Source organism: Ursus americanus, chromosome 8 (assembly GCF_024610735.1).
Source record: "Ursus americanus isolate L20-20 chromosome 8, mUrsAme1.1.p, whole genome shotgun sequence".
Lineage (NCBI taxonomy): Eukaryota > Metazoa > Chordata > Mammalia > Carnivora > Ursidae > Ursus > Ursus americanus.
The window spans coordinates 6,002,055-6,017,538 of NC_142134.1; the positions used below are offsets into that span (position 1 = coordinate 6,002,055).

A 15,484-nucleotide genomic window follows, 5' to 3' on the forward strand; every position below is an offset into this window, starting at 1 on the left:
CTCCAATAGTTATTTGTCCTTGGCCAGGTTATTTAAGCTCTTCTTCACAATAGTCTTAGATCTTTGGCCTTAGCTTAAACAAATCTCTGATTACTCTTACCTTAAATCTCAAAATGGTTATTCATTCTTTAAAATTATACTTTTCATATATACTATTTCTTTGTTTTGGAATAATATAGCATCTATTCAAGGGCCAAAACCATGTCTCCAAGCTTACCTAGATGTACAAAACCTTTTTCACATTTGAATAAACATTACTTTGGCATATAAAATTCATTTTATTTTTCCTTCAGAAAAAACCCCACAAATTCCTATAGACTACTATGAAATTGTTACTGTAGTAATGTTCACTTAGATCTTATGCAATTTCTGATAATTCTATGTATCTCTTTAGTTGCTTTTTGAGATAATCTTACATGTGGGTTCAGTTTCTAGATATGAATATTAATAGAAGATTAAGAAAATAATCTAAGAGATATGTAATAGTTGTGGTTCTTCCCTGAACTGAAGAATAACATATGCTGGAGAGATTTTTACATAGTTTTAAATAGAAAAGAAGCTCTGAAATTAAGAGTTGTGTAAGACTCTAGCCAACAAATGATGGTTCTAGCTGTACTTAATCTGTAAGGAAAAATTCTCTATATAAGTTACTTTGTATAACATTTGAATTAAAAAATTTAGTGTTTCTCTCATGTGCACTCTTTCTCTCTCTTTTTCTTAAGAAGAGCCCAAGTAACCATTAGAAGCCTACTTTTCAGAGGTGGATTTCACAAGCAAAGTTTGTGTTGGAATTATGACACTGACATTTGCTAATGATAACATGCTGGGAACTACCTGTATGCTGCCACGGTAGAGAACGGCTCATTAGTGTTTGAATTGATGCACTTTGGGACTTTTAATTCTTCACAAATTCTGTTTCCATACTTAATTATGGAAAAGACATGGTGGAAAAGTTGCATAGCCCCTTCTTCATACATTTTGTTGTCAATGGGAGTGGCAGTTAGTAATTCTTCTTCAAGTTATATTACCACATTCACTTAAAATAATGCAGCTCCATGCTGAGTTTGCCTCAATTAAGTCATATTTTATTTGCTAATGATTTTCCAAGTTGACAATGACCTTGACGTTGGTATTGTCAACACTTCTTGACATAAAGAATGTATGATTTAGAGTTAAGAGTGCATCAATTTATTTTTCATTTCCTGTCTTGCATTTTTAAGAGGCTTTTAAATTAAATTTCAGATTGAACATTTACCTGAGTAACCTCTGCAGTCAGAGGTTAGTGAAATAAGTAGTTGTCAATTCATATGGCTTAGGTGAAATTAATTTTAGTGTATATACAGGAAGAGGATTTTGCTAATGTCTTGAATTGTGTGTATGTATATTTATGCATGATCTTTCCTTCTACTGGATTACGTTAAGAATTGTTAAACAGTTGAGCCACAAAATCACAACAGTGTAAATTAACCTGAAGAAAGTTTCCTAGACCTAATTCTGCTCAAGGTCTTAAAATGCTGTGTTAAAAAAATCAATGTAAAACTTTAACATGTATTTTTTAGGCTATAAAAATATGATGTAAGAGATGCTTTATAAAATGCTGTCTTAAAATACTGATTTTTTAAAAAAAAATCTATAGGCCATAGTATAAGCATAGTAGATATGCTCCTGCCTGAAATATATAAAATATCTAACATATCTAACATGTTCTAATGTATTAGAACAGAGTTCTACATTTGCATGCTTCACTTCCTATTTTGCCTAAAATCTGCACAACTATGAAATTTCACTTAATTTTAACTAAAAATAAAGTATAACACGAATGAAGAAATTTTGCTCTTTCTGTCCACTCAACTATATATGTACTTTGAAATTCATGGCTATATTAGGTAATTCCATTTGAAAGATGATCTAGAACACTTACTTTAGCAAAAGGAAGTGTTGTGTGGCTTGGCATTCTTTCTTTTCCTAAAGCTCTGTAGGGCGCAGCAGCCTCTGGAGTTGCCGCTGACCCAAAGGAACAAGCTGCTTTTCAGCTACTCTAGTGGATGCCGTGGTTTCTTCCAGTATTCATCTGCTACCATCTGTAGCTCTGTTGGACATGTCAGGCTGTCCCATTTTTCTATACTGTCCTGCTAGGTGTTACATTTGTCTTTGCACCCCAGATCCAAAGCCTTTGGGTGATCTGACTGCCTTATTTCCTTTTGTGTTATACTCAGGAGTGCCGAAGCAGTGTATACTCTGTGTGCTGTAGAGACTGGTGAGATAGCTCTTTCAATTTTTTATTCATAGTTCTGTTCCTTGTAGTACTGACAAAGATCTGGGCTTGAGAATCATGTATCAACTAGACAACCTACTTATGATAATAATATCATAATGATATCATTTTACTTTGATATAGTGCTTTATAGTGTTATAGCTTCATAAGCGTGTTAAAGCTGAACATCTATAGTGAAGATAGGAAAATATCTCTGTGCTCTTTGCGTTATAATTCATTAGAAGGGATCTACATATTAATAATCTAAGTACATCGAGACCACTTATAGTGCTGGAAATAATCCTAGTGGAAATAAGGATTAATCCTTTTTATTTATATAACAAGTTTCCAGGCTTCATTGGATTGTGAGTATTAAAGAGTGTCACAATTCTGTTAATAACTCAAATGTAAGTGTGTTGTCTCCTCTTATTGAAGTAGAGGTCTTCTAGCCTTCTGCACACTTCTTCCCAGGTGTTTCTGGGAGTCCTCAGGGGCTGTCTTGACCATGCTCCTGAACAAGTCTATTTCCACTGAGACAGCTGCTGTTCCACCAGGCACCTCAGTCTCTTACCAGATGTTGCTCTCTGCTGGGTATTTCTACCAGTGTACTTTATCACAGCTAAAGCTGCATGATGAGCTGGGGTGAAGTTGGGGGACTAATGTCTTTTTCTCTTTGTCTTATATAGTATTATAGGGGTCTAAAAGTAGCACTGAGTTTTACCAGTGTTTAATGAAAGAAGTCTTTTAGATTTTTATCATAGCTTCTTTGTATCCTGCAGGACACAGGCATAAATCCAGTGGGGACTGTTAGGGGACAAATTCAGTCCACAGAAAATATTCAATATTTAGCATTGCTACTTTTTGGACAGTAAGATTTTCTTACTGGATGAGGGTCATTATGATTAGCTGCTTCCCATAGGATTAGTTTTCACACTCACCTTCTGGTTGATTTGCCCTATTCACTAGACATTTCGAAACATGTCTGAATCTTACTTGGACATAACTAATAACTCCCTGTTTCTCTACCCTCAGCTCCAACATCCTCTACCACCCCAAGCAAGGAATAAACAAGGGAAATCAAAGCAGGGGAAACCTGTAGAGAAACTGCAGTTCAATTTATCTGTGAGATTGCATCTATAAAAAAGAATCAACAAAGGTCCCATTTCACTTCATGGACACATCAAAGTTCTGTCAGAGAGTTTGTTGGCCCCTATTTAATTCTTTAAGATCAAGTGATGTAGAAGGGAAAGTTTAGTTTTATTTGTGCTGTATTCTGTAACATCTGAGGGCTAGTTGTTAATGGTAAGTTCTAGGAAGTAAAAGGCATTTTCACATAGTAGGAAATTTCAGTGCTGTACCAGATTCTTTTTGGATTTTGTTGTGGCATCCCAAAACATTCTGGGTTGGTACCTCTCTAAACAGAGTTTTCCTCATGAGGGGCCAATGGCAGAGCTTCCAGTTTATTTCCAACCGTGCATGCCAAGAATAGAGTGGGTGTTAACATTGTCTTTCATCACTTCATATAATGGTCCTGGCACAAATCTCCAAGGATATTAGTAGTTTTGAGAATTGCTCTCTATTCTCATCTCTAGTTCCTGTCCCACTGGGGTCATCAATGGGCTTCAGAGGAGGTTCTTTTAACATGAGGTGAGTTCTTTTTCTGGTTGTAGTCTCTACTGTGCTATATTTTCCAGAAATTGAAGTTTTGGAATGTGACTGATAGCTTCTTAGTTTCTAGTACTGGTAACTTGTGTCTATTTTCTAGAATTTTTTTGAAATTTTGGTAGGAGTTGGGCAGATATGGGTTCGAGTCACCATTTTGAACTGGAATATACTTTATATCACTAATATTGCTATTTCATTAATCATTATTTATAATGATAATCGAGAGAGGTTGGTTCCACTGTTCTAGAAGAGTAATACTCACCTGGGACAAGTGACACTGTTTTATGCAGTTAAGCTACAAGTTTGTTATGGGGATTTTATTTTATATATATATATATATATATATATATATATATATATATATATATATATATATATATATATAAATTGGATTATTAATCTAAGTGTATTTTAAAATAACTAATTATAACTATGAATTAAAAAATAAGGTAAGTAGACCTGAGTTGCCTTTACCATCAGTTAAACAATGATTTTTAAAGAAATTCTTAAATGATTGCTCAATTTAGAATCTATTAGGTCAACAGAAGAGAATTTCTGTAAGAGAAGTTACTGTTCTTATGTTACATTTTATTATTTTATTAATTTCCTTTAACTTTCCTAAGTGAACTTTTCAGGGTCATGCTTAATTTTGACATTTATTATAGTGGATGCAAAGGAAACATGATTGTTGATTTCTTACGTGATAAATAATTTCTTTGGCATTAAAGGACTAATCTGGACCTCAAGCATTAATAGAATGAACTGGGGGTAGTGTGTAATTTGTTTGTTGTATATTTGTTGCTATTTGAAAACTTTACCTGAATTTGTTGTTGTTTTAAATACTAGGTAATTAGAAATGATCTAATATCTGTTGGTGATATTTGAATTTGAATTTGATTTCTAGAAATTAATTTCTATTTAAGATCATTTTTAACAGACTTTCTATTCCCTAAATCATACAGTTCTGCCTTACCCTCCCTTTTTTAAATGATGAGGAGCTCATCTTTATTGCCCTTTAAGGTGTTAGATTGCTGAGTGTACTGTTAAGAGCAAAGCTGTTCATATTGGTTGAGGGTATGCTAAAACTAGAGATACTTCTCCAGGAATCCTGGCTGACTCAGGAGTGGGATGGGGCACAGCAGTATTAATTTAGGTTGAGAGAAGACTTAAGCAATTGTTAGAGAAACCCCCTTGACTAAGGCTGTCCTTGCTTTAGATTTGGACTTAAATGAAGTTAAACACTGTTTCATGATTTATTTAAACTATGTCTCATCTTCACTTTTTTTTTTTTTTAAAGGATTTTTCCAAAGCAACTTTGAAATACAAGGGGATACGTTTTGGCAACTCTTTGGGAAGACTTGAGTTACCTATAAAGTCAGGGCCTGGTCCTGGACAGTATGATATAGTCCAGTAAGTTAAAAAAAAAAGTATACCTTTAATGTAGTTCTTGACTAGAAAGTATTCTAATATATTTATTTGTGCCTGGCTCTGGTGTCCATTCTTCTGCCTAAATGATAGATTTAGAAGCAATTCTCAGTGTGGGGTCAGAGCCATGGCATCAGCTTGGAGGTTATATTTATGAAGTTTAACTAGGAAATACATTTCTGGTAAAATAACTCTTTCTGTCTTTATTTTCTCCTACTTCTACAGTAAGGCCTTAGACATGGGTCTATGGAAGACAAAATTGAGTAACAAATACCATGTTGTTTTCAGACTCTATCACCTGTTTTCATCATTAAAATTTTTAAACAAGATCCAGCTTATCCACCTGATTCTTTTTCTCTCATAGAATGAGTTTTCTTACAAGAAGTCCCACAGTGATTAGCTATCTAATTAGTTTCCTAGACAGATTCAAACACATCTATATGTGGTGGCTGAAGCTGCGACTCTTTCTTAGACTCGCTTGCTGATGTTCATTTACTGAACAAACATTGTTTGAATTCTTCCCGTGTGCTAGTACTACACATAGTAACTGAGAATAAAAGGAATAAAACATGGTTCTTATTTTTGGGAATTTATACCCTATTCTCTTTTCTTTTTCATTTTTTTCACTCTCCTAATATGGGAGGTACACCTTGTATTTTTATTCTTTTAGTAGTACACTAGAACTTTAATTTATATCTTTAGCTTAATTGGGTCTAACTTAATATCTTTGCCATTCTTCCAAACAAAAGTCTACGAAATGTTCTAATTAAGTCTGTTCATCGCCTTGACATATGTTTTTGTTATTCAGTATTCTAAATTTATCCTCTGTTCTTTCAGTTTGGCTGGTTTGTTTGTCTGTCTTTCTGTCTGTCTGCCTGCTTGCCTGCCTACCTGTTCATCAGTTTTATTGAAGTTTAATTAACATAAGGCAAAAGTAACCTTTTTTTAAGGTATGTAGTTCTCTGATGATTGCTTTCCTTCTATCCCACTACACTTCTGACTAAATACCGCAGGCGTAACCGGGACTCTCTAACCTTGGTGCTCTGATTTTGCTTGGCAGCTTTTTCGTAACAGTCTCTTTTGTTTCTTCAGCCTTGTCCCACTCCTGTTCTAAATCCTCAGTTTTAAATGTTACTTTCTCTTTGAGGTTTTTTATTTCCTGTGTTTCTTCTATTTGCATTTTCACTTTTGCTTGGGAATGTAGCCATATAGATTGCATTCCAGACTGCTTCATTATGTCACCATTTCCATAATTTGTCTGCTCTTTGATTCTGCTACCTTCACCGTACCTTTTATTTGAAATTATCTTAGTTCTGTCTGGTAGTTGACATTTTGTTTTATTTATTTATTTATTTATTTATTTATTTATTTATTACCTTGTGCTTTACTGATCGAGTCAGAATTATTCTGGTATATTTGATACAGTATAAAAGTGGAGATATTTGGTCATTGTGAATGGAAAGATAAGCTTCGAGGTCTCTTTTTGGGAAAGACACAGACCTAAATGATATGTGACCCTTCTGATTTCCCAAATATAAATTTGTTATCCACAAAACTATTTGAGGTTTTGAAAACAAGTTCATTTGTTGATTTTGTGTGAAAAAAATAAAAAAGTCATCATTCACCAGTGAACTGGCATGTTAAATGCGTATTTAAATCATAGCAATGTCAAAGAAAATATTTGTGATTATATAACTTAAGCATTTGTTTTTATGTTTTTCTATAATCTGTTTTTAAAAATGCTTATGTTCAATATAGTTCATTGGAAATGTTTAATATGAGGGGTTTTTTTTGAAATTCTGTTTAAGAAATGGAAAAATAGTATAGTCAGTAGAACCTATTTAAAAATAATTCTTGTAGGAGCGCCTGGGTGGCATAGTTGGTTAAGTGTCCGACTCTTGGTTTTGGAGTGGGTCGTGATCCCAGGGTCGTGAGACTGAGCCGCACATCAGGCTCTGTGCTCAGCGCAGAATTTCCTTGAGATTCTCTCTCCCTCTCCCTCTGCCCTCCTGCTTGTGTTCTCTCTCTGTCTCTCTAAAATAAATAAATAAACAAACAAACAAACAAATAAATAAATCTTTAAAAAAAATCTTGTACTAATTATAGCTCAGTTATTTTGTACTTATGGGCCGTGTATAGCATTAAATACTTCACCTACTACTTTAATCATTACAATCTTAAGAATTGGTTGTTACTATTTCCAATCAGGTGAAGAATGTACTCTGAAGTTTAGAGAAGTAAGGTGATTTATGGAAGGTCACATAGCTAGTAGGTAACAGTGCTAGGATTTATATCAGGCTGTCTGACTCTAAAGCTTGGGCTGTTAATCACTTTTAGTTTCTTATTCTTTCTTGCGATTGTGTAAATATCAGTGAAAATAAGCATCTCTTTTATTTTCAAAGAACTTTATGCCCCCCTTTTTTTTGTTTTGTGATATAAGTAGTTGAAATACAAGGGATTTGAAATTTTAAAGATGTTTTATGTTAAATAGAATACACAGGAAGCTTTTTTGATTAGCTTTTTATTTAAACTCCTAATATAAATCCCACATCCTATTTTTTTTTTTTTTTTTTGGTCAGTGTAGGTTTATTAAAATGCTCTGAATTGGAAAATGCACAAACAACCAACATAGATGAATACATTTTACAAAATTTAGAATATATTGGCCTAACATACCCAGATGTTCTTATTATTGCATACTTTTTAAGCAATGTTGACGTAAAATATTCTCTTTGCTTGTATAAACAATTATATATTTGAAACTGAGAGCTCAATTTTTCTGACTTTTCTAAAGGAAAAAGAAACCTCATTATGAAAATATTAACATCAAGAAAGATAAACAACAAAATTATTGCTTAAATCTCCCACGATTTTATGAAGTAATAATATTGCAGGAGGAAAAAAAGGTAAGTTGAAATGTAGCTATTTCATCTACTGTCTATATTTTAAGATCATTGACTCTTATGATTACAGGGTTAGAGTACTCTTAGATCTACTGTGCCTGGTAGCTAGTTGTTACTCAGTGAACATTATTGAAGGAACTATGCTTTAAATCTCTATCAGTGAATGCCATCTCCGCTTGAACACCTCTAGTGATAAAGAACTTACTAGTCCTAGGTTTATTGTTTCAGTAGTGGACAACTCTGTTTCTTACAATTTCCTTCTTAAACTGATCTGAATTTGCCTGCCTGATGCCTACTTTTTCTCTCTTTTCCTGTGACTTCTTTTCAGTCTCCTTTTCAGTCTTTTTCTAGTAAAGGTAACTGTTTCAAGTATTTTTGACATTATTCTCATTATTTAAATTCATGATAATTTATTTTCCTTTGAAGTGATGTAGGGATCTTCTTCAGTTTGTGAGTCTCCCTCTTTCTCTTTCCCTTTCTCTTTCTCTTTCTCTTTCTCTTTCTCTTTCTCTCTCTTTTTAATATGATACTAGAACCAAGCATAATATTCTTGGTGTAGTCTGATTAGTACATAGTAGGATTTTCATCTTCCTTCTTCTGGATGGTATATATTTATTAATATAAAACCCAAGATTTCATTCCTTTTTTATAGCTATGTTTCAGTTTACTCTTTTGGAACTTGTAGGCAAATAAAGCTATAGATTTTTTTTTCTCCTTCAGTATATTATTATATTTAAACATGAAAACTTGAACAATGGAATATACACAGCTATAAAAAAGGATGAGATCTTGCCATTTGAAATAACATGGATGGCCTCAGAGGGTATTATGCTAAGTGGATTAAATCAGAGAAAGATAAATACCATATGATTTTACTCATGTGAAATCTAAAAATAGAACTTATGAATAGATAAACAAGCAAAAAGCAGAATCAGACATATAAATACATAGAACAAACTGATGGTTACCAGAGGAAAGGAGTATGGGGATTGGGAAAAATGGGTGAAGGAGAGTGGGATATAAAGGCTTACAGTTATGGAATGAATAAATTAGGAGAATGAAAGGGACAGCATGGGGAGTATAGTGAATGATATTGTAATGTTGTATCGTGACAGAAGGTTGCTACTTGTGGAGAGCATAGAATAATGTATAGAGAAATTGAATCACTATATGTACATCTGAAACTAATATCACATTGTATATTAACTATATTCAAGTAAATAAAAAATCTTTAAGATTATAGAATAAAAATTTTAAAATGGATCATTTAGAATAAGGATAAATGATTCTCAGCTGAAAAATCAGTAACTATTTCAATAAGAATTTTCTCTGCATTTGATTTCCTTGATCTTCCCCTGTATATCAATCAGCAATGAGAAATATTGTTTCTAGAAATGAAAAGACACAATAACAGAATAATGCAATAGAATTGATTTTATAAAATTACAATTACAAATCTCAAGCAGCATAAGAACTGTTAATTTAGAACCATGAGAGATAGTAGTCTGTAGTTTTCTTTTTTTTTAATAATAATCTTTTATTATGTTATGTTAGTCACCATACAGTACATCCTTAGTTTTTGATGTGGTGTTCCATGACATTATTTGCATGTAACACCCAGTGCTCCATGCTGTAGTTTTCTATTCTTGTAATGTTTTTGTTTTTGTATTAGGGTTATGCTGGCTTCATAGAATGAGTTAAGGAGTATTCCCTCTGCTTCTATCCTCTGAAAGAGTTTGTAGCGAATTGATATAATGTGTTCCTTAAATGTTTGGTAAAATTTACTGGTGAACCCACCTGGGCTTGGTACTTTCGTTTTTTGGAAGGTTATTAATTACTGATTCAATTTTTAAAATTGATATAGGCCTATTTGGATCATCTGTTTTTTCTCGTGTGAATTTGGGAAGATTGATTCTTTTAAGCAATTGGTCCAATTTAGCTGGCTTATCAAATGTATGGGCATAGAGTTCATAGTACTCCTTTATTATTCTTTTAATGTTTATGGGATCTGTAGTGATGTCCCCTCCTTCATTTCTGATATTAGTAATTGTGTCCTCTCTTTTTTTCTTAGTTTACCTGGCTAGAGACTTATAAATTTGATAGATCTTTTCAAAGACCCAGCTTTTAGTTTCATTGATTTGCTCTATTCATTTCTCATATTCAATTTTACTGATTTCTGCTCTAATTCTACTTACTTCTTTTCTTTTGCCTACTTTCAGTTTAATTTGGTCTTCTTTTTTATTTTCCTAAAGTGGAAACTTAGATTTTCATATGTGCTTTCGTTGCTATAAATAAATCAGTTATATCTAGTTGATTGATGGTGTTATTGATTCCAACTATGTCTTTACTGATTTTATGCCTGCTAGTCTGCCCATTTCTGAGAAAGGGATGTTGAAGTCTTCAACTGTGATAGTGGATTCATTTATTTCTATTTGCAGCCCTATCAGTTTTGCTGCTTTGTTGTTAATCATGTACACATTAAGAATTGTTATGTCTTCTTGGAGAACTGGCCTTTTTATCATTATATAATGATCTTCTTTAACCCTGATAATCTTTGCTTTGAAATTTGTACTGCTAAAAATTAATATATCTACCCTTGCTCTCTTTTGATTAGTGTTAGCATGGTATATTTTTCTCTATTTGCTTTTAATTTATATTTGTCTTTATATTTAAAGTGGGATTCTTATAGACAGCAAGACTACTATACAAGTCTTGCAATAGTGGGTCTTATTTGTTGATCCACTCTGACAATCTCTGTCTTTTACTGGTAAATTTAGACCATTGACATTCAAGGATTATTGTTATAGTTGGATTAATATCTACCATATTTGTTATTGTTTTCTACTTGATGCCCTTGTTTTTTGCTCCTATTTTTATCATGCATTCTTTTTCTGCTTTTGTGTGGTTCTCATCTGTTTTTGCCTTCTATATGCCAACAAACTGTACAGCCTACAAGAAATGAATAAATTCCTGGAAACATACAACCTAGCAAAACTGAATCAGGAAGAAATAGAAAGCCTAAACAGACCAATAACAAGAAACCTGAATCAGTAATAAAAAATCTCCCAAAGAGGAAAAGCCCAGAACCTAATATCTTCATGGGTGAATTCTACCAAACATTCAAATAAATATTAATGTCAATCCTTAAATTCTTCTAGAAAGTAAAGAGGGAACGCTTCCAAACTCATTTTATGAGGCTAGCATCACCCTGATTACCAGGCAGACACTCCAAGAAAAGAAAACTATAAGCCAATATCCCTGAAGAACATTGTTATAAAAATCCTTAAAAAAATGTTAGCTGTTGAATAAAAAATTTAACACTGCATTTAAAAGAACATACACCATGGCCAAGTGTGATTTATCCCAGGGATGCAAGGGTGGTTCTAACTATATACAGTTTGCCTCTTTTTCCTTTAAAAATCAACTCTGTGAAAACAGTTTTGATAAAATAAGAATATTGAGGTATTAAAGAACATTTATAATGAAAGTAGGTAATATGAACATATTGATATTTTCTTCATAGTTGTATAATATAAAACTAATGTTTTGTTCAAAATGATTTTTTCCCACAACTTTTTCCATGAGAGATCCTGACCTCTGTAATAATAATAAAATAAGAATAATTTTTCATTTCTTTATCCTATAAATAGTAAAAGGAATAAGGACGGAAGATGAATGAACTAGTTGTAAATAGGATCTTAGTTGTACATGTCATTTCTTAATGCCTTTTTGTCATAGCAAATATTTGCTTCTAATATGTAGAAATTTTTAATTTACATTTTGAAGTAACAAGGGAAGATGGAGTCTTTTCCATTTTTTAAAATCAAAAATTTTTTTGGCTTATATAATGCTAAATGGTAATTTCTCAATGATTCTTAGACTGGATTTGGAAAATAACATTTTGGAGTGCCTGTCCCACATGTGTTAAGAGCAGTTGCAGGAAGTATGGCTTGGGAAAGTTGGTAAATTTGGTGTGGGGTAGGCTGACTAGCTTCCATTTTTGTTTCTTTAAGTTCAGCTGATGCTCTGACACTGACACAATAGATGATACATAAAGATTAGTTATAGGTAGTAATTCCTTAAAACTCTCTTGGAACGCTCTTTACTTATATCGAGCCATGGCTCTTTTTCTTTTTTCCCTGAATCTCACTCAGATTTCTTGCTTGTATTTACACATTCGTACTCCTCTTTTTGGTGTATTAGACTTTGGCTTCCCTCTATGGTTATGTTTTCACATCTTTACAAATTTCTTTCTCTGAACTCTCTAGGTCTGGCTAATCCAGGGCATTCCCTTCCCTTTACTTCTGTAGAAGGGGAAATTAACACATACTAGAAGAGAGTGTAGTCTTGTCAGATTTGTTTCTCAACATGTTCATTTTTTTTTCATGTCATTTAGAGTTTATTTCAAAATGCACTTCTTTTTGAGTTTAGAAGTTCACTTTGTTTTTTAAAAAACCGCTCTTTTAAGATAATAATTCACATATCATAATTCATCCATTTAAAGCACATAATTGAATTGTTTAGTGTATTCACAGAGTTGTGCAACCATCACCACAATCAATTTTAGAGTATTTCACTCACCCCAACTAGCAGTTACTCCCATTTTATTCCAGTCCTCCCAATTGTAGGCAATCATTAATCTATTTCTGTCTCTGTAGACTTGCCTTTCTGGACATTTGATATAAATGGAATCATGCAATATTTGTCCTTTTGTGACTGGTTTCTTTTACTTGGCATAATATTTTCCATGTTGTAACATGTGTCCATATTTCATTTTTTTATAGCTCAATATTCCATTACATGGATATACCACATTTTGTTTATCCATTTTATCAGTTGATGGACATTTGGGTTGATTATACTTTTTGGTTAAGAATAAAAATAAGCATAATACTATGTTAAACAAAAGCATAAGAGGGGCGCCTGGGTGGCTCAGTTGTTAAGCGTCTGCCTTTGGCTCAGGGCGTGATCCCGGAGTCCTGGGATCGAGCCCCACATCAGGCTTCTCCACTGAGAGTCTGCTTCTTCCTCTTCCACTCCCCCTGCCTGTGTTCCCTCTCTCACTGGTTGTCTCTCTCTGTCAAATAAATAAATAAAATCTTAAAAAAAAAACAACAACAAAAAAACCCAAAAGCATAAGAATGAGCATAAAAATAATTCTGCTATGAACATTCATAGATAAGTCTTTGTGAGGGTATATGTTTTCATTTCTCAGGTGTATATACCTGAGAGTGAAATTGTTGGATAATATAATTCTTATGTTTTAACTTTTTGTGGAACCATTTTATAAGCAGCTGCACTATTTTACATTAGTGTAAAATTGAAGGTTTCAATTTCTCCACATCTTTGCACTGCTTGCTATTGTTTATCTTTCTGATTGTAGCCATCCTTGTTGGTGTGAAATGGTATATCATTCTGGTTTTGATTTGCGTTTCCCTAAAGACTATTGATGTTGATTATCTTTTCATATACTTGTTGGCCATTTGTATATTTTCTTCAGAGAATGTCTACTTAGAGTCTTTGCCCTTTTTAAGATGGATTTTTTTTTATTATTGACTTGTTAGAGTTCTGCAAATTTGATTTACTTTTATTTTGGATTTATGATTAATTTAAATAACGTTTTTTCTTATATATGGAATCTTTAAAAAAATGTTTATCTTATGTACCCAGTTGAGTCATTGTTTCTAGAGGATAGGAATCTTTCATTCTGCTTGTTTTTTGACATACCTATAGTTAGTGGAGTGAGGATAATGTTTATTAAGCTTTTTGAATAAATTGATTACAGATCTGAAAAATGGGCAGTTTTATTTTAAAATTTGAACTTAGAGAAAGAATTCTTAGGTTTATTTCTTTCTCCTATTTATCCTACTGCCTTAGAAGAATGTTTTAAAGCAGTAAAATAATTAAATAAGTACTCTAGTGTCTTTGGATTTAAGCATTTTCTGATGATACAACAAAATATAATACAAATGTAATAGTTTAATGAACAATTGCAAGTTTTAAAAACTTTATCATATTCTTGTGATCTAATTCTGTTGTATATGCAGTATTGTTTCAGTACATCTTTTGAATATATTATGGTGCTCTACTCTACTGAGAACTTCTGTTAAGAAACACAAAATAAACTTTTATTCAACCTGAATATTTTCCACAGGAGTTTTTCTTGCTTTTGGCAATGAAAATTCTTTTTAGTATCTTCCTTAACACTAATGAAATCCTTAATATACAAAGACATTTAACAATAGTTTCTGTTGAAGTTCTTTGATTTGGTAATGCAAAATTTATGGGGTTGCTATAATAGCTTCTTACCAGTTAAAAAACTGAGTAAAATTTCACTAGGTGGCGCCAATATTTTGGATTTTTATAGACATAAACTACTAATTCATTTCCCATATTCATTAAAACAAATGTTTAAAAATTATGTGGCAAGATATGAAAATTTGCCTTGTAGTTCTTCTGAGCAAACCTAAATTAGAAATTTTAATTTTTGTAAGTTCTGCTAAATGGAAATTACTTAGCAGTAGGTATATTAAAATGTTATTTGAATTCTGGTTGCAAAGTAAGTTATAGAGCTGTCATTTCTCTTCATTTATTGATATAAATTTACGAAAACTGTTAGAATTTTAAAAGTTACACTTTAAACATGTAACTCATAAACTAGGTTTTTCTCTGGATTAGTAGATTACCTAAAAATAATTTATTAATTGTAAGTAGATCTTAAGTAGATTTAGCACTCGAGTAGAAAGATGTAGTTTCAAGTAAGTAAAATTATGCTTAGAAACATTAATAAGGACATAAACAGAAATAATATATAGCTTTTTGTGATTATTTTTTGAAGCTTGTCAATATATTATTAGTAATGGTTTTCTCTTATGGGTGGATTGTTCCCTTATTTATGATGCAAAAATTTTACCTTTTCATTTGTCATTGCTAGTCTTAAATATTTATTAGATTACCTGATTGGTTGCCATTATAACAAGTAATTGGTTGAAAATTTACTGCAGTTAGTAATATGTAGCGGTGGCCTCAAGGAACTTCAATTTGAGGATAAATAAAGATTTAGGAAGACTTGCACACAATTAAATGTGTTTTTCTCCCCCAAACACAAATTAGTTGTTTGTGTAATGGCTAATGTATACCTAAAAGTGGAATGCTTACTTTTTTTATTTTCTAAAATAACTTTTCCAATTTTTAAATCATGGGTTTCAAAGAGGAAAGAAAAGGTGTCAAAATGGGA

The 15,484-nt window shown here is 32.3% G+C and overlaps 1 protein-coding gene across 1 annotated transcript in view; it reads left to right on the plus strand.

Annotated features, from left to right (window-relative positions):
• Positions 1–15,484, plus strand: part of STPG2 (sperm tail PG-rich repeat containing 2) — a 307,272-nt gene that overhangs the window by 26,103 nt on the left and 265,685 nt on the right. The window contains exons 5-6 of the mRNA XM_087864396.1: positions 5,217–5,329; positions 8,139–8,250. Coding sequence (XP_087720522.1) covers positions 5,217–5,329; positions 8,139–8,250 — 225 coding nt within the window. The remainder of the gene's footprint in view (positions 1–5,216; positions 5,330–8,138; positions 8,251–15,484) is intronic.